This window comes from Lupinus angustifolius, chromosome LG11 (assembly GCF_001865875.1).
Source record: "Lupinus angustifolius cultivar Tanjil chromosome LG11, LupAngTanjil_v1.0, whole genome shotgun sequence".
Classification (NCBI taxonomy): domain Eukaryota; kingdom Viridiplantae; phylum Streptophyta; class Magnoliopsida; order Fabales; family Fabaceae; genus Lupinus; species Lupinus angustifolius.
This window is the reverse complement of record NC_032019.1, coordinates 19377585-19403541: the sequence shown is the minus strand read 5'-3', so window position 1 is coordinate 19403541 and position 25957 is coordinate 19377585. Positions and strand designations below refer to the sequence as shown.

Below are 25957 nucleotides of genomic sequence, written 5' to 3'. Positions count from 1 at the left end.
ATTTCTAAGGGGAAAAACCGATAAAACTATAGGTGAAACAATTAATAAAGTTTAGAGATCAATATTTTGTCAATGAACATGACTTAAAATAGTGTATTATGATGTCGTTCTATCAAAATGTAGCTCACCTCACCTAATAAAGTCAATACCTAGTTATTGATGTTATATCTTAATGAATTTTTAATGATTTTACATTTTCTCCACATTAAATGAGAACTGCTTTTAATTCAACATTATCTATGATAATTAATACAATAATCATTATAATCAATAAAAGATGAAACTCATGAATGAAATGTAATAATTAATAAGATACAATAACTTGAAATAGAATGTAATAAGGAAAACTGAAATTGTTTTTTAGTACTACTAAGAGCATCATTTCACCTTATAGGTAAAAAATAATCCATTTTTTGGTTGGTGACTGTTTTTTCTAACAAGTGTCACTATTAGGAATTGAATCATTAATATTTAGTTATCTTATAAATCTAGTAGAACTTTACACTGCTAAACCAATACCTTATTGGTAGAGTGAAGTTGTTTAGTGGAGTGATTTTATTTATAAAAGTTGAATTTGTGAAAATTATAATTACTTATAACTTATGCAAAGAAAAAACGTAGGGTTTATTAACTTTGGGCCTATATCATAAAGTTACCCATATCATAAGTTATTCCTATGTTGTTTCTACTAGGTCAAGTGTGGGTGTTAGGTTATCTTCATAAAGTATCTCCTTATATGATGAAATAACTTATCTCCTTAAATTGATTCAGTGTTTAACATTTATCTTATTTCCATTCCTTTAAGAAGTGTTCATTTTAAAATATATTATAAGAAAAATATATGTCAACCACTTAGTAGATTTAAGGAGTTAAATTATCTCCTAGAATAAGGAGACATTTTATTCTCTTTTAAAAATTTATTAAGAATTACAAGATAGCATTATGGCCGGTGTAATTTTAGTTGCAATGAGTAATATAATGAGGTTTTTTATTTAGAAAGACATGCATCTTAAAATTTCAAGAAATTCATAAAGTGATAAAATACTATTAATTATATAAAATGAGTATTTTTATCGAGAATACTGAATAAACATTACTAAAATCCTTCATTATAGAGAGTTTGGTTCCCCTATATTTATGTGTGTTTTTATTCAAACACAATTATAATCCATAAAAAATCTGAGCCAAATTAAGTGGAAATAGATATATATATTCATATTTTCTCTTCATTAATTTAGTTTTTTGTATTAAAAGAAAACATCTCATAATAAACATGGTGCTATAAATAGGGTTTTTGATATGAGGATGTTCATGTTCTAGTTGATAATTCAAATTACCATATTGTCTCGTTCCAACTTCATTTTTAGAGAGAGAGAAAGATAAGGAAAACAAAGAGAAAACCACACAAACAAACAAAAAAACAGAAAAGAGAGAGAAACTCAGAAAAAAGGACTTGTTTTGAAGTGCTTGTGACCGAGGTACATCGCGGTGGCGCAGTCACGGTGGTGTGAGATCTTCCGACATTGGAAGCGGCGGTTCTGAGCATTTCTGGATACCCTTTTGAGAGATGGGTTCTGGGCAGACGATTGTTAGCAGCGGCGATGGTGGTTCTAATGTTAGTAATATTTGTAGCTATTGTGATATGAAGCAAAAGTGTTGGTGTAAGGGGAAATTGGAGAACCATAACTACTATAACCGATTCTTCTCTTTTGGGTTTGTTTTTTTCTTTGGGTGTTTTGGTTTGTTTGGATCGATTGCCACCTTTTATGGTTGGCTTGTTTTCTCACCGATTGTTCATAAAACTCTTAACCTTTTTGGTTGCCAAGTTGACAATGAGGGTTCTTGGTCAATAGGGATTTTCTATGGTGATTCCCCCTTTTCTCTAAAACCTATTGAAACTGTAAGTTTCTTTGATCCTATATCCTTTTGTGTTTATGGGTTGGTCCTTTTTTTTGTGGGGTTATTAAATTTTTTTGACCTTTTGTTGACATGCATGCATGTGTAAGTTTCATATTCAAAATTATCATTTTTAAAAGGGAAATTATATAAAATTGATTTTTTTTATGTGTTTTGTTTGTTTTATTAGCTTTTTAGGATGATCACCATCATCAACTTGATGGTGGTAGTGATTAGTTAAGTGTTATTTAATCCCTATTGGGAATTATGAATTATGATGTTGAAATTTCTATTTTAAAGCCTTGTTATGAATTATAAATTATGAGCTTAAAAATTTTGCTTGTTTATTCTGTTGTATTTTCAATTAAGCAGCATCATCATAAGGGTTATTTTTTTGAATTGGGAGTTTGATTCTCGATTTTGTGGATCGAATTAAAAGTTTTGTTCTTTGGATGTGATGGTCTTGGTTCTATGCAGGCAAATGTATGGAACAATGAAAGTGCTGCTTGGCCAGTAGCCAATCCCGTGGTGACGTGTGCTGCAGTTTCTGATGCTGGTTACCCCAGTAATTTTGTTGCTGACCCTTTTCTTTTTATTCAGGTAACATGTTCTTGTCATCCTTGGTTCATTACTCAGTGTCTCAGATTTGAAGAAAAAGTGCTAATCCTTGTTGGTTTCTTAATTCCTTCTTTTCATCTAGTCATCTCTGACCATCGAAATCCTACCTTTTGAAACTACTTTTATGTTTGGAAAGTCAATGTTTGTAATCAATCATTAACCTTAAAGTTAGAAGCATGATTATAAAATGTTATGAGCCCAATTAAACATAATACGTCGTGTTTGTACAACAAAACCATCATTTGTTTGTTGTTAAGGATCTAATAATAGTAGTATATGAGAAATACTATAACAAGAAAAGTGGATTTCCTACCAACTGTATCTATATACATGGGTGAATGTAGCAGAAATCGTTGTCCTATTTTATTGTAGTAGTGTATTAGTAAAACCTACAAGTTTTAGTAGAGTGCGCGTTGTAGTATACGATAAAGTCGATGCTCTTTTGGAAATATATAAGAAAATAAAGAATAGTTCACCCTCCTAGTTTTCCACATTAATAAAAAATTGGTAGGAATAGATCCAATTATAGCGAGTTCTAGAATAATTGCATGATCTCTATTTTTTCCTCTTAATTCATTTCCATTTTCTACTGCTTGCCAAAATTTCTCGGTCAAACTAAGTTAATTACAAATTATGACATCACTAAGGCGACAAGAAAGTCTTTCCTGCATTTAACAGTTCATATTTGTGATTTATCAGCCTTTTGTTTTTATTGGTGTTCGTTCGTATTATAAATTTTCCATGTTGTTAGTTCGATATGTGAGTCTGTATGTTGAATGCTTTTAGAGACAGACTCTCCAAATGAAAAGACATAATTATTTCAGGCCTATTAATATTTGCTTGTGCAAAAACGAGAATATGCACGACAATAGTTGTGGAGGATACATGAATGATGTGATATATTAATGAAAAAATAGTTAATACTTACTGAGGTTGTCTATCTTTCAAGTTTCTTGCTTTTTTATATGGATAATCAGTAATAGCCTATTAACTTATATTATGTTTACAACTTAGGGTGATATTTTATACCTGTTCTATGAGACGAAAAATTCAATCACCATGCAAGGTGATATTGGAGTTTCAAAAAGTACCGATAAGGGAGCAACTTGGCAACAATTGGGAATTGCCTTGAAGGAGGATTGGCATATTTCTTTTCCATATGTCTTTGAGCATGATGAGCAGGTAAAGTTCCTAAGTAAAAACATGCATATGTAGTTATGAATATAATGCATATGAACTCGTATTATGCCTCATTTACTTCCTAAATTAATAATTTTATTGAAGTTACAATAGTTGTAATCTTTGTTTTCTTCTTCTTTTGTAACTTCACAGATATATATGATGCCTGAGAGCAGTACAAAAGGAGAAGTTCGTCTCTACAAAGCAGTTAAATTTCCTTTGCTGTGGAAATTAGAAAAGGTCATCATGAAAAAGCCCCTTGTTGATTCCTTCATCATCAATTACAACGGAAGGTATTGGCTTTTTGGCTTTGAAAATAGTGGTTTTGGCACTAAGCGAAATGGGCAGTTGGAAATTTGGTATAGCGATTCACCTCTTGGTCCTTGGAAACCTCATAAGAAAAACCCCATCTATAATATTAACAAGAGCTTGGGAGCTCGCAATGGAGGCAGGCCATTTTTATATGAAGGGAATCTTTATCGTGTTGGTCAAGACTGTGGCGAAACATATGGTCGACGTGTGCGTGTCTTTAAGATAGAAAGTCTTACCAGTGATGAGTACAAAGAAGTTGAAGTGCCTTTGGGTTTTGTTGAGCCCACCAAGGGTCGAAATGCTTGGAATGGTGCTCGTTACCATCACCTAGATGTGCAGCAACTGCCATCTGGTGATTGGATTGGGGTTATGGATGGAGATCGTGTTCCTTCTGGAGATTCAGTCCGACGGATCATCCTTGGGTGTGCCTCAGTTTCAGTTTCTGTTATATTCATTGTTTTATTGGGTGTGTTACTTGGATTTGTGAATTGCATTATCCCTCCAAATTGGCTCATTCATAACTCTGGGAAGATGAGTTTTTCTTTATTGGCATGGGAAAAATCAAGTCCATTCTCTTCAAGAGTAAGACGGGTTTTCACCCACTTGAATAGAATCCCAACATTTCTCCGAGGTAAGATAAACCAAAATACTCTGGCTAGGAGATTTGTTCTTACAATCATATTTGTAATTGGGGTTGGATTGATGTGCATTAGCGCTAAAAATATATGTGGGGGTAATGGTTCAGAAGAACCTTACCCCTTAAAAGGACAATATTCCCAGTTCACATTATTAACAATGACCTATGATGCTCGTCTCTGGAACTTAAAGATGTATGTGAAGCATTACTCAAGGTGCTCTTCTGTGAGGGAGATTGTTGTGGTGTGGAACAAGGGAGTTCCTCCGAATTTAAGTGATTTAGACTCTGCAGTACCAGTGAGGATTAGGGTAGAGGAAAAAAACACTCTAAATAATCGCTTCAAGGCCGACTCATTGATAAAGACACGAGCTGCCCTCGAGCTTGATGATGATATTATGATGACATGTGATGATGTTGAGCGTGGTTTCAATGTGTGGCGTCAGCACCCAGATCGTATCGTTGGATTCTATCCTCGGCTTATTGATGGGAGCCCATTAAAGTACCGGGGAGAAAAATATGCCCGAAAGCATAACGGGTACAATATGATTCTTACTGGTGCAGCATTTATTGATTCCCAACTAGCATTCAAGAGGTACTGGAGCGAAGAAGGCAAGCAAGGGCGGGAAATGGTTGACAAGCTTTTTAATTGTGAAGACGTTCTTTTAAATTACTTGTATGCCAATGCAAGCAGCTCATTGAGGACTGTCGAATATGTGAGACCAGCTTGGGCAATCGACACTTCAAAGTTTTCCGGAGTAGCAATTAGCCGAAACACGCAAGTGCATTATGGATTGAGAAGTAGTTGCCTTATCAAATTTTCAGAGATGTATGGTAGTTTGACCGGTCGCAAATGGGGATTCGATAGCCGAAAAGATGGTTGGGATGTATAGCAAGTAGTTTATTTTTCGGAGGTGAGGGGGCAACTTTTGTATTTTAACATTTTTGTGGGTAAAATATTGCATATACTTTGCACCCCACTGTGAATCTAAGTAGAGTGTTTGCAACATGTAAAATGGTTCTATAAAGGCATTTTTCATGTTATATTTTTTAATTTATGCCTCCAAACATAGGGGTTTAGTGCAGGTGGAAACATAGGGAGAGATTCAAGTAGGGATGAGATTAATAGAAAATAGTGGTAAATGTAATTTTGATCCTGCAATACTTGACATTTTGATTTATAATTTTGATTACTTTATTCATTATTTCTTAGCTTGTTAGGGTGGCTCTCTTGTTTGTTATTAAGAATTAAGAGCGAGAATAAGATATGAATTTGAATGAATATTTAATTGAATAAATGAATTGAGTTAATGATAGTTTACAATGAAAGTAAACTATATATACCTAGAAACAAAACTTAATTAAATAAAGTCACTAGAATTAACTCTAACTATAACTACTCTACCAACGGGCGTTGGTTCAAGTGGTACATGCTTGATTCCCCTTAAGCAAGGTCTCATGTTCGAGTCTTGTGGATAAAAAAATACCCACTGGGAGAGTTAGCCCCACGTACCCGTTGATGTTCCCGACTCGGACAGGATTACCTCTAGTGCAAAGATGCCTGTGAGAAACAAAAAAAACTATAACTATTTAATACAATATCAACCCAAATATTAAAATATATTTCAAGATTTGTTGTTTAAGGAAAGGAATGAATATGAAAGATGACATATGGTAATCATGAAACTGAGTTGAATTGGTAGTCAGTTTTTGCAACTTCCTATGTTGTGGCTCTTCCTGCCAAAACAACCTTGACATTTGTGGAAGTTGAATTGACACTAAGTTTTCCCTGATTATGAGTACTATCTATAAAGTTAAAGATTGTAATATCTATAGACAGCATGAGTAAAAATTTATATAGTTAGTATATCATTTATTATTCATTTAAATTATTTTTTTGAAGAGTTAATAATAATTAAATATGAATGGTAAATGATATAATGATTGTGTATAAAACTCATATATTGTAAGTGTATACATATTTTTTTCTAAGTTAAATATTTGATGGTTGTAATTTGGTTTTTGAGATTGGATTAGCTACATGAGTTAAACGATGGTATAATGATATATTGGTGGTAAAATAAATGGACTCATGGATTCCTTTTGTTAGTCACATTAGTCCTATCCCTTGGCTTTTTGATGAAGTTTTCAGTGTCATCTTCATTTTCAAAGTTAAAGTTTGCAAATCAAATTTGTGATTAAATATCAAACCATCTCCATACATGAACCAATACATCCCCTACATCCAAAAAGCTTCAACAAGTTATTAAACGTGGACAACCTAGTATTATGGAAAAAATTCAACAACAAAAATTAATAATGAAAGCTTTTGTAGATCTTTCATTTTGAATCCATGACATCAAAATTGTAAATTTTCCAAATCTTGGAAAAATATGATATGAGTCCTTCTTGGATTTAACTCTCACACGTACAAATAATGAAAGAAAATAAATACTAACGAGAAGGGGAAATGGTGATTAATACTAATATATTATGAATTACATGACATGTGAAGTCAAACTAGCTCACATGTTACTTTATAGAGTGTGATGCAGATTTTCTTGCAACACAAGCCAAAGCTCTTTGTGTTGGAATTTTGAAATCTTTCCTATGCAGGATGTCATGGAAGTTTTGTTAGCTCCTTTATTCTCAAAAAAAATATGACAACAGCCATAATGATTTCAACTTCTTCAAGATTTACAACCCATTTTTAGTAGGAAATGATTGAATTATACCCTTTACAAAAAAATCTTATTTTCTGTCTTCACTCCATTGTAATTAGTACTATTAATATCATATCAGTAATTAAACTGATTAAGATATTTGTATGATGATATAACAATTTAACCAATGGTTTACTAATTAAATATAAATCGGTGAAGATCCAAATACTCACACTTTATGTCATTAATTTTATTAACTAAACTGCAAAACATGCTTAGACTAATGTTTATTAAAATGAGAATTTCTGTGATTGATAGATGAATTTAATAGACACTGTATTGGTTATGAAATTTTTTTATTTATCATTTATGTATATTATTTTTAAAAGACATTGATTATTATAGTGAATAATATACTACGAATTTAAGAAATTTTAATATTGCCAATGCGCAAGTCGTTTTGATGATTAGATTTTTTTAAAATATCACCCATATAACCATTTACATATTAACGATGGAGGGTGTGCTAATAAAATATCCCATTGTAGATAGAATATAATATTCTACATTATAATATTTATGCATCGTCATAAGATTTATACATAGTTTATACATTATTTATTAGTTATTTGCATTATTTTCTTTTAAAAAATCAATAATGATTAAAAATGAATGATGAATGATAAATTGCTAGTGTATAAAACTCTTACACTATCAGTACATACATTTTTTCTCTCTTATGTATCCCTCAACTCTTTCCATATTAATATTTATATTGATATAAACATTTATAAATAACCAATAGTCAAATGATATATTCAAAATTTATTGAAAACATTGTATTTGTATATATAGAAAAGAGCTTTTAGTCCATAGAAACAATCATTCTGATCTCTATATTTTGAAAATGACTATTCTTCAGCAATTAACTAAGTGACACCCTCTCTTGCAATAAAAAAGGTACTATAATATTAAGAATGATTTCAGTCATTACATGCTTTGTCAATATGCTGCTTAGATAAAAAATGCAATTAAGCCCAATTTTATTTGACTGAGAGTGAATTTACCATAACTTCAATTATAAAAAAAATACCAAACTTACAAGTTTGGATAATTGAACTATCCAATCCAATACTGGGTCATAGTGGTGGAACCATCAAATTCAGTGTTGGATGGAACCACTAAACTGAAATTAAAGTTTTTGCCTGAATTGTCATACTGTGGTGTGTACTGTAAATTACTACTTTGAATCTTTTATCCATTTTCAAACTAGATGGTGACAAAAAAAGCATGAAATTGCACAAAACTTTGTACTTATTATTTATCCAACACAACACCCTTCCCATTAAAGGAGTATTCTCATTCCTGATTTAGCATAATAGCTACAAAGATAGAAACAGTAAAAGAAAACAGAAAAGCATGAATGAATGAATGATACAGTGCATCATTATTATCATTCCTTCCCCCATGTGATGTGCTACCTTTTATCCTCTTCTTCATATTCAATTCAATCCCTTTTTCTTTTTCCCCCCTCTCTAGGGTTAGTTTTTTTATATATAAAGAAATTTGAAACAAACATAAAGCTCATTACTTTCACATTGTAATCACAGAATTGTCTTTACCCTTTTCCTTTTCAGCCAAAAGGGTTTCATGGTGCTCATTTATTTTTTACCCTAACAACCTCTATTCCCCAGGACTCTAGAGAGAGAAAGTGGTGCAAATGTAGAGTGAAAGTTTGGTTTTTTTAGCAATGTTGGAAATGGAGAGGGATTTTGATTCCAAGTTGAAGATTCAGGGTGATTCTTCTTCCAATGGTGGTGGTGGTGGGATTGTTCAAAAATTGAAGAGCTTTGCTTTTAGGGCTCCTCAGGAGAATTACTCTATTCAGGACTTTGAATTGGGCAAGATCTATGGTGTTGGCTCTTATTCTAAGGTTTGTGATTTTTGTTGCTATTGGTTTGCTTTTTAATTTTATGTGTTCTATTATGCAATGCTTTGAATTTGATGGAGGCATGAATCCTATGCATGATGTTGGCATTGTATTTTTGTTATATAAATACATATAATCTATTCAGCTTAGTTACATTGTTTGTTGATTACCAAAACAAATGAAGCCTAAAGATTACTTTTGAAGTAAATAGTACATAAGTTGCAGAACTGGTTGTAAAACAAGTTGTAGCCTGTAAAAAATGAGGTTGAACTGAAGCAATAAATCTAATGACTGGATGTATGGGTTTTATCCAGATAGAAGTTATCTGAAACTATTAGTGCATGAAATCAGTACGATATATTTCCTTCTAGTTTATTAGGTGACAACTTACTGCTTTTGCACAAAGGGTTCTCCTTTTCTAATTTTCGAGGAATTTCGCCCTGCATGTGGTTTGCCATAAGTGTTCACTTATATAAACAGCATTGGATATGAGACATATTACCGAGTACATATTTTTTGGTTCGCTTTTGTGGTAAACAGCTTCCTTGTTTCTATTTGTCAGCTGATTTGCCCCCATTTCTGTTGGTTTCTCATGCTTACTGCTATGATATCTAAATTGCATCAACAGTTGTTGTTTAGATAAAAGAAACTGTCTTATTCTTTCAACCTTTTGTGACACTTAACTTTCTAGAGTTTGAGTATATAATCTGCAAAGAATATAGGGTTTCCAATGTTTTTGGTGTCAAAGGAAGCTATTATGAACTTTTAGGTAAATATGATCATCTCCTCTGCCTCTGTAGCTTTTCCACTTGTAATCCCTCTTTCTACTATCTTGCTTACTTAATTTATGATTTATTTCTCTTCTTTGCCCAACATTTTGGCTGGTTGTGCACACAAAAATCCGGATATATTCGTTGTAATTTTGTAGCACTTCAACACAAATTTTTTGGATAATCTGCTGGGAAGTAGTTTCAGACTGAGTGGATTTACTTGTCAATTATAATTAAATGTGTTTCTTGTTATATTTTAAGGTTGTGAGGGCAAAGAAGAAGGACACGAGAACTGTGTATGCGCTGAAGATCATGGACAAAAAGTTCATTACCAAAGAGAATAAAACCGCTTATGTGAAGTTGGAACGCATTGTGCTTGATCAATTGGATCATCCTGGCATCGTGCAGCTATATTTCACATTTCAAGACACATTTTCTCTGTGTAAGTATTCCTTGGTGTATTTTCTCTATATAATGGCTTTTCCTGTCTACTCCTTTCTGCATGATTCTGAGTTTTCTTTTCATTCCCCTTGTTTCCCAAATTACTCTATCTTATTTGACATTTGTATCTTTCTTTCTTGTGTTCCTTTTACATTGGAGAAGACATGGCACTTGAATCTTGTGAAGGTGGAGAACTTTTTGATCAAATAACCAGGGTAAGCTAACATAAAACTTCAAGGCATGTGTTCTTATATATTGAGTATAACTAATTTGTTGTGATAAAATTTTATAGCATGCACCAACAGTGTCTTCGCCTAGAAGGACCCATGTTTAATCCTATGTTAGGTCTTAGTATTACTTAAAAATACTACAGAACAAATATTTGCTTTGGTTTGTAATGCTCTTTATAATTTTCCAAAGAGATGAATTATAAACTGGATCAGAAAGTGTTTATAAATTAGTATTATCTTTTTGATTAATTCATTGTATACACATAAGCATACACATTAGATGAAGGGTAAATAAACTACACTTGCCTCCTTGAGATTTCCTTATTTTACACTAATTTTGTTTGCCTAAAATTTACCCCCCATTTGACCAGATGGACTAATCCCCATTCTAGATCTGTAAACAGGATATTCCTTCCAACCTTAAAATTAACAATAGTTTAACACTATGACTATTAGAGATGGTACATCTTTAAGGGGTAGCTCAATGCACGGGGCTCCACCTAATGGGGTCTGGGGAGGGTTGATGTATGTAGCCTTACCCTCGTAAGCGAAGAGACTATTTTCAGGATTTGAACCCATAACCTCTAGACTCCAGATCACAAGGAAAACGACCTTACCATTGTGCTAACGCTTACTCTCATGACATATCTTTATAGGTTGAAAATTTATGATCTTGCAGCATGAAATTTTCACATATTTTTGTTTCTCCTCTATCATTTGGTTCCCTCTTTGCAGCCAATAAATCAAACTTGATTTCAATCTTTTATCATTCAATATTTTTTTTCAATCTCCAATCCTTGTTTGGTTTGTTATCTCTTCAATTTTTAAAAGTGTGAATATTTGACTCAAATTTAGGAATTTTAGAGTGGGTATCTGTCTTCATCCTTGTAACCATAGTTGACAAGATCGAGATCTTACATAAAATTAGAAGATGAAAATGTAAAACGTGTGATCGTAACACGAATCATAATATCCTATCAAATTTTGATTTTTTTTAGACATACATCTACACAAAATAATAAAAACATCAGCTTTAAAACTTAAAATTTCAACATCAAAATATATACATACAATAAACTATAGTGTTTGATAGCAAAAAACACCAACAAGTATGAACCTCTCATATTATATTACAACCATATTATATATATTATATATAATATAATATGTATGTGGAAATATCATGTAGCTACACCGTGTTTTATGTGGAAACATAGTCAATTTGAGTCCCGACAGTGGCATGTATAAAGCAAAAGCAAAATTTATCAAAAGCGTAACATAACAAAAGCACATAAAAAAAAGAGAGAAGATAACAAAGGCAACACGAGTGTCATTTTTCTCCCATTACCCATTACAACATAAAAGAGAGAAAGAACATCACTTTAGAGAGAATAAGAAAAACAAATATGTTGAAGATGATAATAAGGAAATTTGAAAATGAAGTCTTGGGAGTTTTTGGTTGTGGTTGTAGCTTCTACTTCTATTTTGGTTATGATATGTTTGTTATTTTGCAATTTAGGGTTTAGAAGAATTTTAGCGGGGTCAAAAGATTTTGGGCCATGGGTTTCCCCTTCTATATGGGTTTAGAAGATGAGGATTTTGCATTTTAGGGTTTTTGCCATAAAACAAAAAATCACACTGAGACAACAATTTTATGATCCTACGATCTTCTCTGATCGCATTCAGAGTGGGCATGCGACTCGCTAGCTCTTGAAAACTCATAAGATTTACCAATCCTACGAGTTAAATCACGATCTTAACTACTATGCTTGTAACTCCTGCCCCAAATTCCATTGACGCCAATTTATGTTACTGTTTTATAAAACTCAGACATTCTCTGAAGCAGCGAAGTCTATAAATAACACTATTATTGCATAATATAATCACAAATTTTATGACTTTGTTTTAGGAATCTGTCCTCTTTGCGGCATTAAGTCATTAAAAGTAATTATGGTTTGCATCCAAATGCGCGGACACCAACCATTGGCCTCTTTAGAGAAATAATTGTATTTTTAATAATGTTTGGAATTTGGTAGTTGTAAACACTTAGGATAGTATCTTTATGCTTGTTACTGCATGATATCTACTAGCTAGGTTTCTGATTTCTTGCATGCAGAAAGGTCGTCTAACAGAGGCTGAGGCACGATTCTATGCAGCTGAAGTTGTGGATGCTGTCGAATACATACATCATTTGGGATTGATACATCGTGATATAAAGGTAGTTCTGGTGCATGATTATACTGCAACTCTGTCATATATGGCCATCTGTGAATATTAAATTTCTTAAATGCAGCCAGAGAACTTATTGCTTACAATGGAAGGACATATTAAAGTAGCCGATTTTGGGAGTGTGAAGCCTATGCAGGATAGCCAAATCACTGTCCTTCCAAATGCAGCATCAGGTGAAATAGGAGTAATGAGGAAGCTGCGTCGTTATGTTTATAATTATTCTTGTGTATTGTTTTTATTCTTTTCCTTGTATTCCTAGATGATAAAGCCTGCACTTTTGTGGGAACAGCTGCTTACGTCCCTCCGGAGGTTCTTAATTCCTCTCCAGCCACTTTTGGGTAGGGACATATTTATGTTGTTGTCATAATATTATTTCTTATTATGTTTCTGTGTATGTAGATCATGTTTTACCTTAGTTCACTATTTTTTCCTATATCGTGGATTATTCTCGACAGCCGAGATGTCAAAAGTTTCTCATGCAGAGTTTCTTCATTGCTTTTATTCCATGCTGGCTCCCGATATAAAAACCTTTCTTTTTTACATCCTTCGCTATATTACCACAGAAATGACCTCTGGGCACTTGGATGCACATTGTATCAAATGCTTTCTGGAACTTCCCCTTTTAAAGATGCAAGTGAATGGCTTATTTTCCAAAGAATTATAGCAAGAGATATTCGATTTCCAGATTACTTTTCTGATGAAGCAAGAGACCTTATTGACAGACTATTGGTTAGTATTTTATTCCTTTACTTGCGGAAATCCCAGCATCCCTATGCTTACTCCAGTTTTTTATACAAATTTGCACTTTTAATAATTCACACTTCCTGTTTTTTGCAATCACTGATACTCTTTAAATTAATAAACTAAAAGCATAAAGCAGGGTAAAGTCGAGGTTGAAGTGTTTCATTTATGGCATTCATGTATGACAGTTCCTTGAGACAGGATGATATTGTGAAAACATAAGTTTGAAAGATTTATTTATTTTTTATGTTGATTTGGAGGCAACAATAGTCAAATTCATTCATCTGAAGGGGTTAGCCTCATAATTCTGGAAAATTAAAGGGGAAACTGGTGACTGCAGATAAAGGTTTTGAAACTTTGATAACATTGTTCAGTTTTTGAGCCATTTTACAACCAGCATAATTTATTTTGTACAGTCATCACTAGTACCCATTGATTTCTATTGGTAGTCAAGCTTAGGACATTTTCATAGTTTTTTCACTGCCATTCATTCCGCGTTTCCGCTGCAATCCTGCAATCTAGCCTTAGAGTGATAGATTCTGCTAGAGAATGTCCTGGTGTTCTTTCCTGGAGAGGTGAGGTGGGGGTGTTGTGTGAAGCATATGTAAACATGATGCTGCCTTCGCAATTTGAGTAATGGTGTAGTACTTTAAAAAGAGAATAATGATGTAGTGATGATAATGCGAAGTAAGAAGGTAGGTTTAGATTATTAGATAATAGATAAAAATGTTTATATCATATATAGATAGATATGTATGTAAATGTGTTTATTTAGACCGGTGAACACTTTTTTCTTCAGAAAGAAAATGTTACATGGAAATCGGAAAGGCGTCACATATTAAATAGATATCTAACAAGCTTATCAAGATATCATAATAATGCATTATAGTTGATAAACTTGGAAAATGTACATAAATGATCATACTGTAACTAGTATATAGTTCATCCTTCATGGTACATGTTACTAAGTATGTTAGAATTTGTTTTTAACTTGCTTCAAAGTTTCAAATCTATGGCTTATTAATTTGTGAAGTTATAATTCCAATTAGCTATGCAATTATGATGCAGGATCCGGACCCCAGCAGAAGACTAGGTGCAGGAGCTGGTGGTTATGATGCCTTGAAAAGACATCCATATTTCAAGGGGGTTGACTGGAACAACTTAAGGGCACAAACTCCCCCGAAACTTGCTCTGGAACCTGGGGTATGACTACCTTACATTGATCTTTGAAATGTTATTTATCAAGAATAAGGAAACGGATCTTCATTTCTTCTCCACTTTGTCTGTTGATGAACATGACATTTCTAACTGTCATCTAATTTTCACTTTCAGACTCCGTCACCTGAGCGTGATGATGCTCACGAGTCATCGTGGAATCCCTCTCACATAGGGGAGAGTTCTGAGGAGACGGGGCACATATCCAGGCTAGCTTCAATCGACTCATTTGATTCAAAATGGTATACACAAGCCTTCCTGTTTGTCTGTGTGATTTTGAATCCAATCATATTTCAGTAACAAGAAATTGGTGTATGTTTCCACGTTTAAAGTAATTAGTTTACGGAGACTACTAATCCTCTGTTGATCATGTCACTTTATAAGACTTAAATGTTAACATAAACTCAAATAAAAGAAAGTTCAAAATATGTGTCAAAAGGAGATTGCTTTATATCATGGTTTACATTCTTAATTGTTTAACTAAATGTTGTATGATATCCTTTATATCATGTTTTACATGCTTCTAAAGCTTTCCACATCACAGAAAATGATCTTATGTTTTTTTTGGGGGTACATTAATGGGGCAAAAACTATATTGATTATTTTATCCAAATAATAATCATAACAATAGAACTCATCCGTCGAATTATGTTAATACTTACATGTTCATCTATATTCTCTTATGATGTCTCCCAGTTAGTATTTAAATTGCATCACCTATGCCATCATTCCTACCTTTTAAAGATTAATATAAGTTCAGTCCTACACAGGCAGAGAAATAATGTGGGTTAAAACTTCAAAAAAAATTATTCAAAAACGGTTAAGAAAAAAAGGCTCTTCTGCACTGTTAACTCTTGTCTACCTGGCTTAGCAATTTATAACTTACAAGTTAAGAAGTTATACTCATTTGACAGGCAACAATTTTTGGATCCTGGGGAATCTATTCTTATGATCTCTACAATGAAGAAATTGCGGAAACTAACAAGCAAGAAGGTGCAACTCATCCTTACCAACAAACCGAAGTTAATCTACGTGGATCCATCAAAGCTAACTGGGAAGGGAGATATAATATGGTCTGACAATCCAAATGATTTAAACATCCAAGTGACTAGTCCATCACATTTCAAGATTAGCACAGTAAGTCCGATCTCGTTATACAATTAATGTTATTTTTAAATATAAAGAACAGTATGAGGGTTTAAAATTGGACACCAAGGTGTTCATGCTAATGGTTGAAACATCAAAATCGTGTACGAGTCTAGCTTGTACCATAATGCTATTCATTGTCATCCAGGGCTGGAATTTGGTTTTAGTCTTATTGAATGTAGTGTGTTATTAGTATTTATGGAGATCATAATATAAGCATGTATCCATTTTTCTACTTATCGACATAATATGATGTCGACTAAAATTTTCTGCACTATTCCTTAATGCTTGAGCTAACAGCATGACCTAGGGGCCAAGGTTGTCAAACTCTTGAGCTATTTCTTAAACTCCTGCGAGTTTATGGTCCCAGGTTACAAAAATGAGTGAATACATGTGTAAACTCTACTTATGTCACTTGTACGAGTTCAATTGAACTCTGAGAAAATCGACTCTCGGTTTTACTAGGAAGTAGCAGGCTTATGAGTCTAAATTTACACATTTAGCTACAAAATGCAGAGTTCTTGTGAGCTTAAGTTTGATTGCCTTTGCTCTAAATATGTATTGTGTTTATGGTGTTAGATTTATATTTCATCATTATTTGTACTGCTTGTTAACTATAGGAATAACAATTGAACCATGTATTTAGTATTGACATATGTTTTTACTTCATCTAGGAATTGAATTTTCTAATGAATTTGCTATTTCATTATGTTTGGTGACCAAGATATATTATCTAATGATATTTTTAAAGTATGTAATGTATCCCTTGCAAGAGTTGTGAATTTACAATAAAGTTTATGATTCGATTATAGTACGGTTCCACGAGTTTACCTAAGCTCTTAAGTTTTACATCCTTGCTAAGAGCTATGGAATGATTTCCCCAAACTTGCAATGTTGTTTCCCTCTTTTCATATTAATTTTACGTCATAATGCTATTTTATGTAATTTCCTTCACATTATTCTTGTTAAATATAATGATGCAGCCTAAAAAGGTAATGTCATTTGAGGATGCAAAGCAAAGAGCATGGCAGTGGAAAAATGCAATTGAAGGACTTCAAAACCGGTGAATCCATTTTGGCTGTGAGAACATAATCTTTTACATATCTTCATATTGTTCAGCAACAAAGGAGACAGCACTTTACTGCCCAACAATCAATTATTCATTAAAACAAAATGAATTTTCTGATTTAGCATCTCTGAAGCTGGTTGAAGCTGATTGCTCTCCACAGCTAGTTGAGTTTATGCTGAGTTTTCCATCCTCTTTTGTGCTTCAATTGGGTGGTGCTAAAATGCAGAAATTCTTATTGTAGGTTTTGTTGGGGGTTGGAATCAATATTTTTAAAGCAAAATGTTAAGGTTATTTTTCATATATAATATGTCATGAGTTAGAAAATTCTAACAATTTTGGTTATCATGGTGTATGTATGACACATTGAATTAAGAGAAAAGGGTATATGCTCTATAGTGTATGAGTTTTATACATTGTTTGTATCATCCACCATTTATATTAATTATTATTAATTCTTAAAAAAATCACTCCAAATTAATGGTGGATGGTGTAATGATTGTGTATAAATCTTTACACTGACAATGTATAGATATTGCACTCTTAAATTAATCAGCTTCTTGTTGCTTCAGCCAATGGTTAGAAGGTGAAGCCATCCTAAATATTCAATATGAAAGGTTGATTTGGCCCTTGGGAAAGTGAAAATAGTATAGGTATTATGTGCAGCTCTATACAGGTTTAGCCTTTTAGTCCTTTTTTGGTGAAAAAGGTCTCAATTAGGGGAAGACCTGTTTCATGTAATGTCAGGAAATACCCCAATCTGAATGAGGATTTATATTGAAATTTACATTTACATGTCAAGTAGCAATAAGGGAAACCAAAGAATTGAACATAAATCATAATGATGTATCAAAGGTTTAACCACATGTGTCAACACCAATTGGTAGCCTTTTAGGACATGCAGGTTGCTTCACTGAAAATTCTTAGAAATCAAGAGGAGCGGAACTGGTTGGCTTAGAAATCAACATGAACTTTTACTATAATTTTTGTGTTAAACTGCTATGTCAGATCTGTTTCATTTTCCTACAAATCATCAAAAAGGAATATTCATCAAATAAGGCCTAACTATTTTATCAAAAATACTCTTACAGTAGTTACCTTCAAAACCAAACAATCTTTCAGATTGGAATTGACAGTTTAATATGCTGACATAATTAAAAGAATTTTTTTCAAAGTAGATGAATCTAAAATGTCCTTGTTTAACTACCAGATTAATCATTTTTTTAATTAATAGAGGCAAAACTCTAAAAAATATAAGGGCAAAAATTGAAAAGCTAAATCTATTATTTGAAGATTTTAAATTTCGGATCAATAAATTTTTCATTGACCCTTGTATATTTCATTGGCTTCTTCTAAAGTTGCATGCATACACTAATACCAGCAAGCCTTACAATTCTTAAGGTTGCTACAGTAAAGAAGTACATTAATGATATAGCTATTTGTATATTTACATTGAAAAAGCTTGTAATATATTTCAATCTGAAAAGTTGGAAGAATTCTATATAAATATGCCATTGTCAATGAAATAATAGATTTTTCCTAAATTTTAGATGACAATTAAGCATGATACTTGAAATAAAATAAAACAAAACATAACTAAACAGAGGAATCCAAGACAAAAATTCCTGCATCTTTACCCGAAATGCAGCGAATAACAAAGGCTTTGGAGACATATATCAAAGGTATAACAAACACAGATATGAAGAAGCAGGGGAAAGAAGCATAATGTGACTTCATTTCACAGTTAAATCATGACGAGGCCTTTTTTCGAGCAAATCTCTGTAATGATTTTGGTAGTTCAACTCCCTCACTAGTTTTCTGCTTCTTGTTTGATACGTTTTCTTCCTCTTGAACTTTCTGCTCTATGTAAGGCCTCTTCACTTTAGCAAGTGCCTCCTGCTTTTTGTGTGCCACTCTTCCTGGCTTATTTCTTCCTTTTGTTTTGTTCTTCATTTTTCTGCCCTTAACATCTTCAACAGCAGCTTCCATCTCAGATTCTCTCTCTTGTTTTGTTTTCTTCTCCTTTTTAGTTGTTTGCACTGTCCCGATCTTGCTCGGATCCAGCATGATAGTCTCTGGTGGAAGCTTATCAAGAAGAGACCTTATTTCCTTTTCTCTTCTTTGTTTAGATGTTTCAAATGGATTTGCAACCCATGAGTCAAAGTTGGGTTCTCCAGCTCCTGGGATAAGAATACTAGACCATCCCTGGGAATGCCCTATGCCTAAAACATCTTCGTATGGTCGAAACGCTAATTTTCCTATTTGGTATCCTTTCACCATGGAATGAGTCATATACTTAGAATAGTTGTGTGTACCAGAAGCATCACTCAGAACCTGTATAAATGAACCGTTACTGCAAGCAAGCAAGCCTTTTTGACTGAAATCCAAACTACTTGCATGGCCGGGTAATGTCTGAAGAACCTCAAATTTCCTCAAGTCCCAAATTTTAACTTTTTTATCTTGCCCGGCTGTGGCCATTAATTGGCCATTTGAGTGAAATGCCAGCGCTGAAACAGGTCCACGATGACATAGCATCTTGACAAGAGGAGCAGAACTGGTTGGCTTCCACATTGTAACTGTACCACTTGAGTGACCCAGACCAACAACCCCATTAAAGGGGTTCACTTGCATCACATTCGTACGTCCTAAGCCAGTTCGAAAATTGCCAACCATGGCACCCATTGTAACATCCTGATAATGAAGCTGCCCAAATTTGTTGACTGAAGCCAAGAGAAAATGATTTTCCAGAAACTGAAGCCTTAACACTGCACCATGTTCCTGAACAAAAGGAAACAACTCAATACCATAAGAATACATGCCATATGTATAGTTTCGGGGGACAATACTAAAATAACCATTAAAAGTTCCCCTTTTGCAAGATGCCGAAATTAACCAGCTAAGGCACACATTCATGTGAAAATGGTAGCACATTTGTAATTATTTTTAAGAATCAAATTAATGCAAAAAATGACGTTGTATGGTGCATATGCCTTCATCTTGTGTTCCATTAGTTGGCATACCTTGACAATAATGGTTTACATAACTAACTCATTGACGAAAGGGAGATGCACTAATTGGGACTTAATACAATTTGAAATCAATTTTTTGGGCACTTAAGAATTTTAATGGCCCTTCGTATTAATACCAGATAAGAAAGAAAATTTTCAACCAGATAGCGTGACATGTAAAACTCCACCATATAAAAAAACTGACCAGCTTGAAAAGGCGAACAATTGGCCATCAGCATATGCAGAAACATTCTAGATATTGACAAGACCTAAAAGTTAACAATATTGCAGAAGCAATAGACCTACCTTGAGGCAGTGAAGTTCTGTTCCTTCACGATTATAGATGTAAAGATACCTGTCAAATTTGAAAATTCTACAGTTAATAACATGAACAAAGTATGTATTCAACAAAAATGCACTAGATAAAATATTTGTTACAGGAAAAGAATTTCTAATAATCTTTTCCAAATGATAATATCAAGACACAAATAACCTTTCAAGGTTTAAATGGATTAAGCTCATTATGCGACCACGAAATAAGCCAAGTAAAAATCTTAAATATAAATTCTGTAATTTCATTCTGAAGTTAAATAATCAAGAAAGCAAATGGAATTATGGAAGAAGAAAAATAAACCAAGGGCATCTAAAACAGAGTTTAAAACTTCATTTGATATTCAAATGGTTAAAAACAACTTATTCCTAAAAGCATGCCGTCATTAACTAGAAGAATTATGGCCAAAAACATAGGTAACTACAAGTCTAATAACAGTGAGTCCTCATTAACTATAGAAATTATTGCCAAAATATAAGTAACTACCAGTCTACAGCAATAATGCTTTATTGTTGCAAAATTGCTATTTTGGGAACAAAGTGGGGTACAACTGATAAGTGCCAAATGCAAATGCAAATGAAGAGCAGGAAAAGAGGCAACATGTCATAATCATTGACTGAGGTCCCCCGCACTCAGTGCCAAAATAAATTCTTTTAAAACTGTTACGTTTTTTTAATCTTACAAATATATCCCCCGCAACCACACTTATTTCACCTTTTACATGTAGTTTTGTTAACATTGTATAGATTCATTATGCAGAGAGCCATAAAATTTAAGAGTAAGCCGTTCAATACAAACAAAGAGAATAAATTACTTTTTCTGGGCAGCCGCAAAAAAGAGCTCATTATGCAAGAATACCACATCACGCACTGTTTCTCTTACCTGAGAAAATAAAAAATCAAGAATAACTTTGGGAAAATTCAACAGTATCCATATAATTTAAAGTAAATATGTAACCATTTGTCTGTTAGCATGAGATATAAAGTTTTCATGCGTCCATTGAAAACGAATAGTAGCAGTACTTCAAAATACTCTCCATGGTCTATCTAAAGATGCCAAGATGAACATCCCCAGTTAAGAAGATATAACCAAACATTTTTTAAAACATAAAACAATGTTAAGAAAGTTTTAGTTAGCAAAACCACACAGAGCGAGTTCAACTGTGACTGAACATACCTGAAGCTCTCTGACTAGGCTCAGATTAATCATGTCCACAATTCCCAGATGACCCTTACGACCACCAATAGCCATATACCGGCCACTTGAAGTAAAATCCAGGGTGTATGGACCAAGATCTGCAAATATGAATGCAAAGAAAAAATAAATGGCAGGCCAAGAAAATAACAAAAGTGTTTCCAGTCAAAATTATGTGCCCCATTATACAGTGGAATATAATATAACAAATGAGGATATGCAAATCAAACTTGTACCAATTGTTACAAGGACAAAGCCTAAAGAAAGGAATGTTATTTTTTATTAAGGAATTACAACTAGAATTACAAGATTAAGTAAACATTCATGTTCTTATACAGCACCATACTTTAATAACTTCAAATGAAATTGAAGTCATCTTAAATCATAATAGTTAATATAAAATGCAAGAGCTAGAGAGTAAAAGCATCTTATTTGAGGACTTGGCAGGTCAGGATATAAGACTAACAAGAGCGTAGAACCTTCAGAGTAGATCATTTGCTATCTTGGATACAAGCAATTATATGCAAGTCAGATTTATTTCCAATTTCAAGTGCGCTTGAACTGTTTTTAAAAGGTCTATCTCACCCCGGGACCAATGGTTAGGCTTTCCAGCCAAATAACTTGGATATTCCATAAGATGAGAACAAAAAAGGAAAATGAACTTCATACATCATGCTTCTCACACAATGTTCCAATAATTCATAGTTATAAAAATCAACTATATGTAGATTTACCCATTCAACAAAAAAGGGCAGTCAGTCCATGAGGCTCCCACGTAGTTGGGTATGAGGAGGTTAGATGTATGTAGTCTTACCCTCACAACAGGAAATGTTGTTTCCAGGATTTGAACCCATGACGTCCAAGTCATAAAGCAAACAACCTAACCGTTGCGCTGAGGCTCAAGATTAAATATGGATTACATGCTTCTTGCCACACTAATGAATGCTTTAAGGCTCATGAATGAATAAGCTCCCAACAGAACCTCAAAAAACATGAGACCTGAAATCTACCCCATCACATGCACAAACACCTTCACATAGACCAACTCACTTTCACTAATTGAAGCCCCAATGAATCACTGCTTATATACAAGCAGACAAATCTAACTGCAAAACAGAAAACATACCCCCCCCCCTATATCATTCATCCTCATGTTCTCACACTAAGGTACTATTTAGAATCTCCACTGTATCAAGAAAAGGAAAAGGTAAAACTAACAACCATGCTTCAACCGCCAATGATGAAAAATAAGGAAATAAAGTTTAATTCAGTTTCTAGTTATCCTTCATATTTGATACTACACCTCTCCGAAATGTATATCAAGCAATTTCTATTTGCAATAACTAGTGATAATGATACACGAGAAGCTGCATAGTGCATCAAAACCAAAATATTTATAAAAAATGTAAAATTCATTACTAACATTACAAGTTACAGCAGAGACATAGCTCTGACTTAACCTAAAAAGCTAAAATACAAATAACAAGCAATCAGTTAAAAGTACCTGGTAATACAATATCGTATTGGTTCCTTGAGCTTCTGATATCTACTTCACGAGCTATTGCATCTTGTTTAATCCTCCATGTCTTCTCTATGCCTTCAGGCTCTAGATAACCTCCCTCACTAGGCATAAGCCACTGCATAGTGAAAATTATAAAGGTGGGAACATGGGTAGTTCAAAACATGTAACTATCAATAAACCTGTTAACAACTAAAATCAACGACTAAACAAATCATGCAGGATAAAACTTAAGTTGCTTTTTTTCCATTTTACATATTTCACTACCATCCACAATTGTAAAATACAATGGACTAATTTAATTACCTCTCAACTTTCAGCACACATTTAGCCTAAAAAGTAATTAAAATCAATACAGAATATGGTAATTACGTTATCATGAAGGGTTTTCAAAGTATCAACATAAACTCAGCAATGTAGCATGCTACTAAAAAATTAATAATTTTGTAAGCATGGGTTGTGAACGACTTGGCAAATGCCAAAAGACGATTCCTAAGTCACAACAATAATTGATACAAGATTAAATAAAAGAAAACGTGTAACAGTTGTCCATCAAGTAGATTTTGAAGTTTCCAAGTTGATCATACCTAATATTCAGATAAACTAAACCCCTGTGAAAGATTATAAATAAATAGTCTTATGTGCAAAATCAAAATCATGCTTAAAATTACATAAATAAAAGTAGGAAAAGAATTTTGACTACAAAACATACACGTTGACCACAACCTAATAGTTTAGTTTGTGGATGTGTTTGTGTAATTTTCTATTAAAACTAAATGAGTTTCATATTTCAAACAAGCAAGTCAGGTCTTGCAAACTTATTTTCATGCCAATTTTGAAAGCTAGACCAGCAAAAACTTGATATGACTAAGCTCAAAGATAACCCAACATGAACTAAAACAGTCAAATGTTGAAGGGTTTAACCTTCAAATTAATTACATAACCTCACGACAGTGCCAATTAAGGACCATAGCTCTAATTCAAAAATGCAATCAACCAAACCACATCAATTACTTAAGCTTAGATTGTGATCCCACCCATGAAAAGATTAACATAAACAACAACAACAACAACAAAACAAAGGATTAATTCAAGTAATGAAATTGAAAAACCACATTAGGAATAATAACTAACCTTCTCGGCCTTGGCAGCAGCTTTCGCCGATTTTCCATATAATTCTTCTCTGATAGTCAGTTGAGTCCTGAGCTTTTTATCTTTCAAAGCCTGCAAATTAAGGTGTCCTATTTAAGATTAAAAGAAAAACATTATCAAGTTCCAATGTCTCGACCTATAGAGAGTTGACTGCTTTATACCCCCAAATCATTAACTTTTCCTCTGAGATACTTCTTCATTTTCAAATTTAGCTCATCAGCAATGTCCTGCAAAGCAACATAATATATTGAACATCAGAAACTCAAAACATCACAGAGAGATACAAGACAACGCAGTAGTGTTTGGCAGGTGGACAGAACATAAGCTGTTCTATTCTCTTCGGTTCCACCCCTTTTTCAGTGTGAACCAAAACCCCATTGTTAACCCCCATACCTTGTTCTGTTATATTTTTAAAATAGACAAAACATAGAATAAAACACTTCAAAACTAAATTTTCGTCCCATCACATTCTAACACTCCTATCAAACACTACCTTAGCATTCATATCATGTAAACTCCATCTTCAATAGATTGAAATAAAACCATGCTAGAATATTAAAACAATGCAACTATCTAACGTGATAATCACAATATTTGATAGGAACAATGAAAAATCCTCTTTTTCTGATTTTGAGTTCAAAAGTGCAACAATATAAACTTGTTCATGTTATAATAACATATATTTCATCAATTAGTGATTGTGTTACCCTAAGTTGAGTGACTCTAAAAAGTTAAAGGAAACAGTAAATAGAAGTAACTAACGTGTTCAGTGGAAGGTTTGGGGTTTGTAAGGGCGTCATTCTCATGATTCTCATCCATCTTTTCCGGTGAAGTTGGTGGCGGCGGAGATTAGATACGACAGAGATGGCGGCGGAGGGAGAAAGAAAGAGAATGAGCAAAAGAAGGAGAGGATAAATGCTGCGGCGGGGTTAAGAGGGGTTTTATGTCTTCGGACTATGCCAAAGTACCCTTAAATGGGTGCTTATTTGCAATTTATTTAGTAGTCCATAAAGTTATGTAAATTGCAAAATGGCACCTCCGCCTTAAAAATAATATTATGAGTAGCCGTTGTGAAACCCTAAAAAGTTCCAATCAATAACTAATATTTATAAATAGAAAATGGTAAAATAATTAATGTCGCTTGTACCATAAGGGTAAAAATACTAATGTATATTAAAGTAAGAGAAAAGTTCATAAAATCTCTTTAAAATGTATTTTGTAAGTAAATATTGTAAACTATTTTTTTTCCTAATTACTCCTTAAAATTCAACTATTATTTAAATTGGTTTTACATTTATACAATCTTAAATTACGAAAATAAAAGAACAGAAGAAAATAGGATAGAGCACTGTATCTATCCATAATACAAAAAGTTGTTTAGTTCCTATTCTATTTTGTTTCACTTTTTTTTTTCTTTTTTATTTTTTATTGTTATTTGTAACACCACGTCCTGACATGCGACCTTCGAGACTCATGAATACACTAAGCATGCCACCTACAAACCTAAATATTCTCTCTAGTATTTTATTTCTCACAATTTGGAGCTTTTTACGACTCGAACCCATGACCTCAGAGACAAATAGTTATTTTACAAATGAGTCGCTACCATTACCATTTGTCCATGAGTTGATGGGTTCGAGTGACGGAAGACTCCCCTTTGTGTGGAATAAAATATTGCAGTGG

At 33.2% G+C, this 25957-nt stretch overlaps 3 protein-coding genes across 3 annotated transcripts; 2 read left to right on the top strand and 1 right to left on the bottom strand.

Annotated features, from left to right (window-relative positions):
• On the top strand, positions 1374-5839 carry LOC109361123 (glycosyltransferase family protein 64 protein C5-like). Its single transcript, XM_019606447.1, has 4 exons — positions 1374-1900; positions 2374-2496; positions 3529-3696; positions 3847-5839. The coding sequence occupies exons 1-4, from the start codon at positions 1568-1570 to the stop codon at positions 5530-5532; spliced, it is 2310 nt and encodes a 769-aa protein (XP_019461992.1). The 5' UTR covers positions 1374-1567; the 3' UTR covers positions 5533-5839.
• Positions 8686-17218, top strand: LOC109360724 (3-phosphoinositide-dependent protein kinase 2-like). Its single transcript, XM_019605792.1, has 11 exons — positions 8686-9235; positions 10264-10444; positions 10606-10658; positions 12790-12891; positions 12967-13075; positions 13162-13240; positions 13466-13631; positions 14712-14846; positions 14976-15100; positions 15773-15995; positions 16988-17218. Exons 1-11 carry the CDS (start codon positions 9053-9055, stop codon positions 17069-17071), a joined length of 1440 nt encoding a protein of 479 aa, XP_019461337.1. The 5' UTR covers positions 8686-9052; the 3' UTR covers positions 17072-17218.
• Positions 18572-25204, bottom strand: LOC109360723 (probable U3 small nucleolar RNA-associated protein 7). The gene is made up of 8 exons (XM_019605791.1): positions 25037-25204; positions 24436-24501; positions 24257-24346; positions 23108-23240; positions 21586-21704; positions 21224-21291; positions 20385-20433; positions 18572-19848 (listed from the first exon to the last, which is right to left on the bottom strand). Exons 1-8 carry the CDS (start codon positions 25091-25093, stop codon positions 18820-18822), a joined length of 1611 nt encoding a protein of 536 aa, XP_019461336.1. The 5' UTR covers positions 25094-25204; the 3' UTR covers positions 18572-18819.

What these genes read in the sequence shown, in the direction of transcription:
- LOC109360724 (XM_019605792.1), top strand. Translation starts at nt 9,053, where the DNA reads ATGTTGGAAATGGAGAGGGATTTTGATTCCAAGTTGAAGATTCAGGGT. An exon ending in GTGTTGGCTCTTATTCTAAG is followed by an intron (nt 9,236 to 10,263) that starts GTTTGTGATTTT and finishes TTATATTTTAAG; the next exon opens with GTTGTGAGGGCAAAGAAGAA. An exon ending in TTTTTGATCAAATAACCAGG is followed by an intron (nt 10,659 to 12,789) that starts GTAAGCTAACAT and finishes TCTTGCATGCAG; the next exon opens with AAAGGTCGTCTAACAGAGGC.
- LOC109360723 (XM_019605791.1), bottom strand. Translation starts at nt 25,093, where the DNA reads ATGGATGAGAATCATGAGAATGACGCCCTTACAAACCCCAAACCTTCC. An exon ending in ATACGATATTGTATTACCAG is followed by an intron (nt 21,705 to 23,107) that starts GTACTTTTAACT and finishes TCATATTTGCAG; the next exon opens with ATCTTGGTCCATACACCCTG. An exon ending in CAGAACTTCACTGCCTCAAG is followed by an intron (nt 19,849 to 20,384) that starts GTAGGTCTATTG and finishes CCTTTTGTTCAG; the next exon opens with GAACATGGTGCAGTGTTAAG.
- LOC109361123 (XM_019606447.1), top strand. Translation starts at nt 1,568, where the DNA reads ATGGGTTCTGGGCAGACGATTGTTAGCAGCGGCGATGGTGGTTCTAAT. An exon ending in CTCTAAAACCTATTGAAACT is followed by an intron (nt 1,901 to 2,373) that starts GTAAGTTTCTTT and finishes GGTTCTATGCAG; the next exon opens with GCAAATGTATGGAACAATGA. An exon ending in ACCCTTTTCTTTTTATTCAG is followed by an intron (nt 2,497 to 3,528) that starts GTAACATGTTCT and finishes TTTACAACTTAG; the next exon opens with GGTGATATTTTATACCTGTT.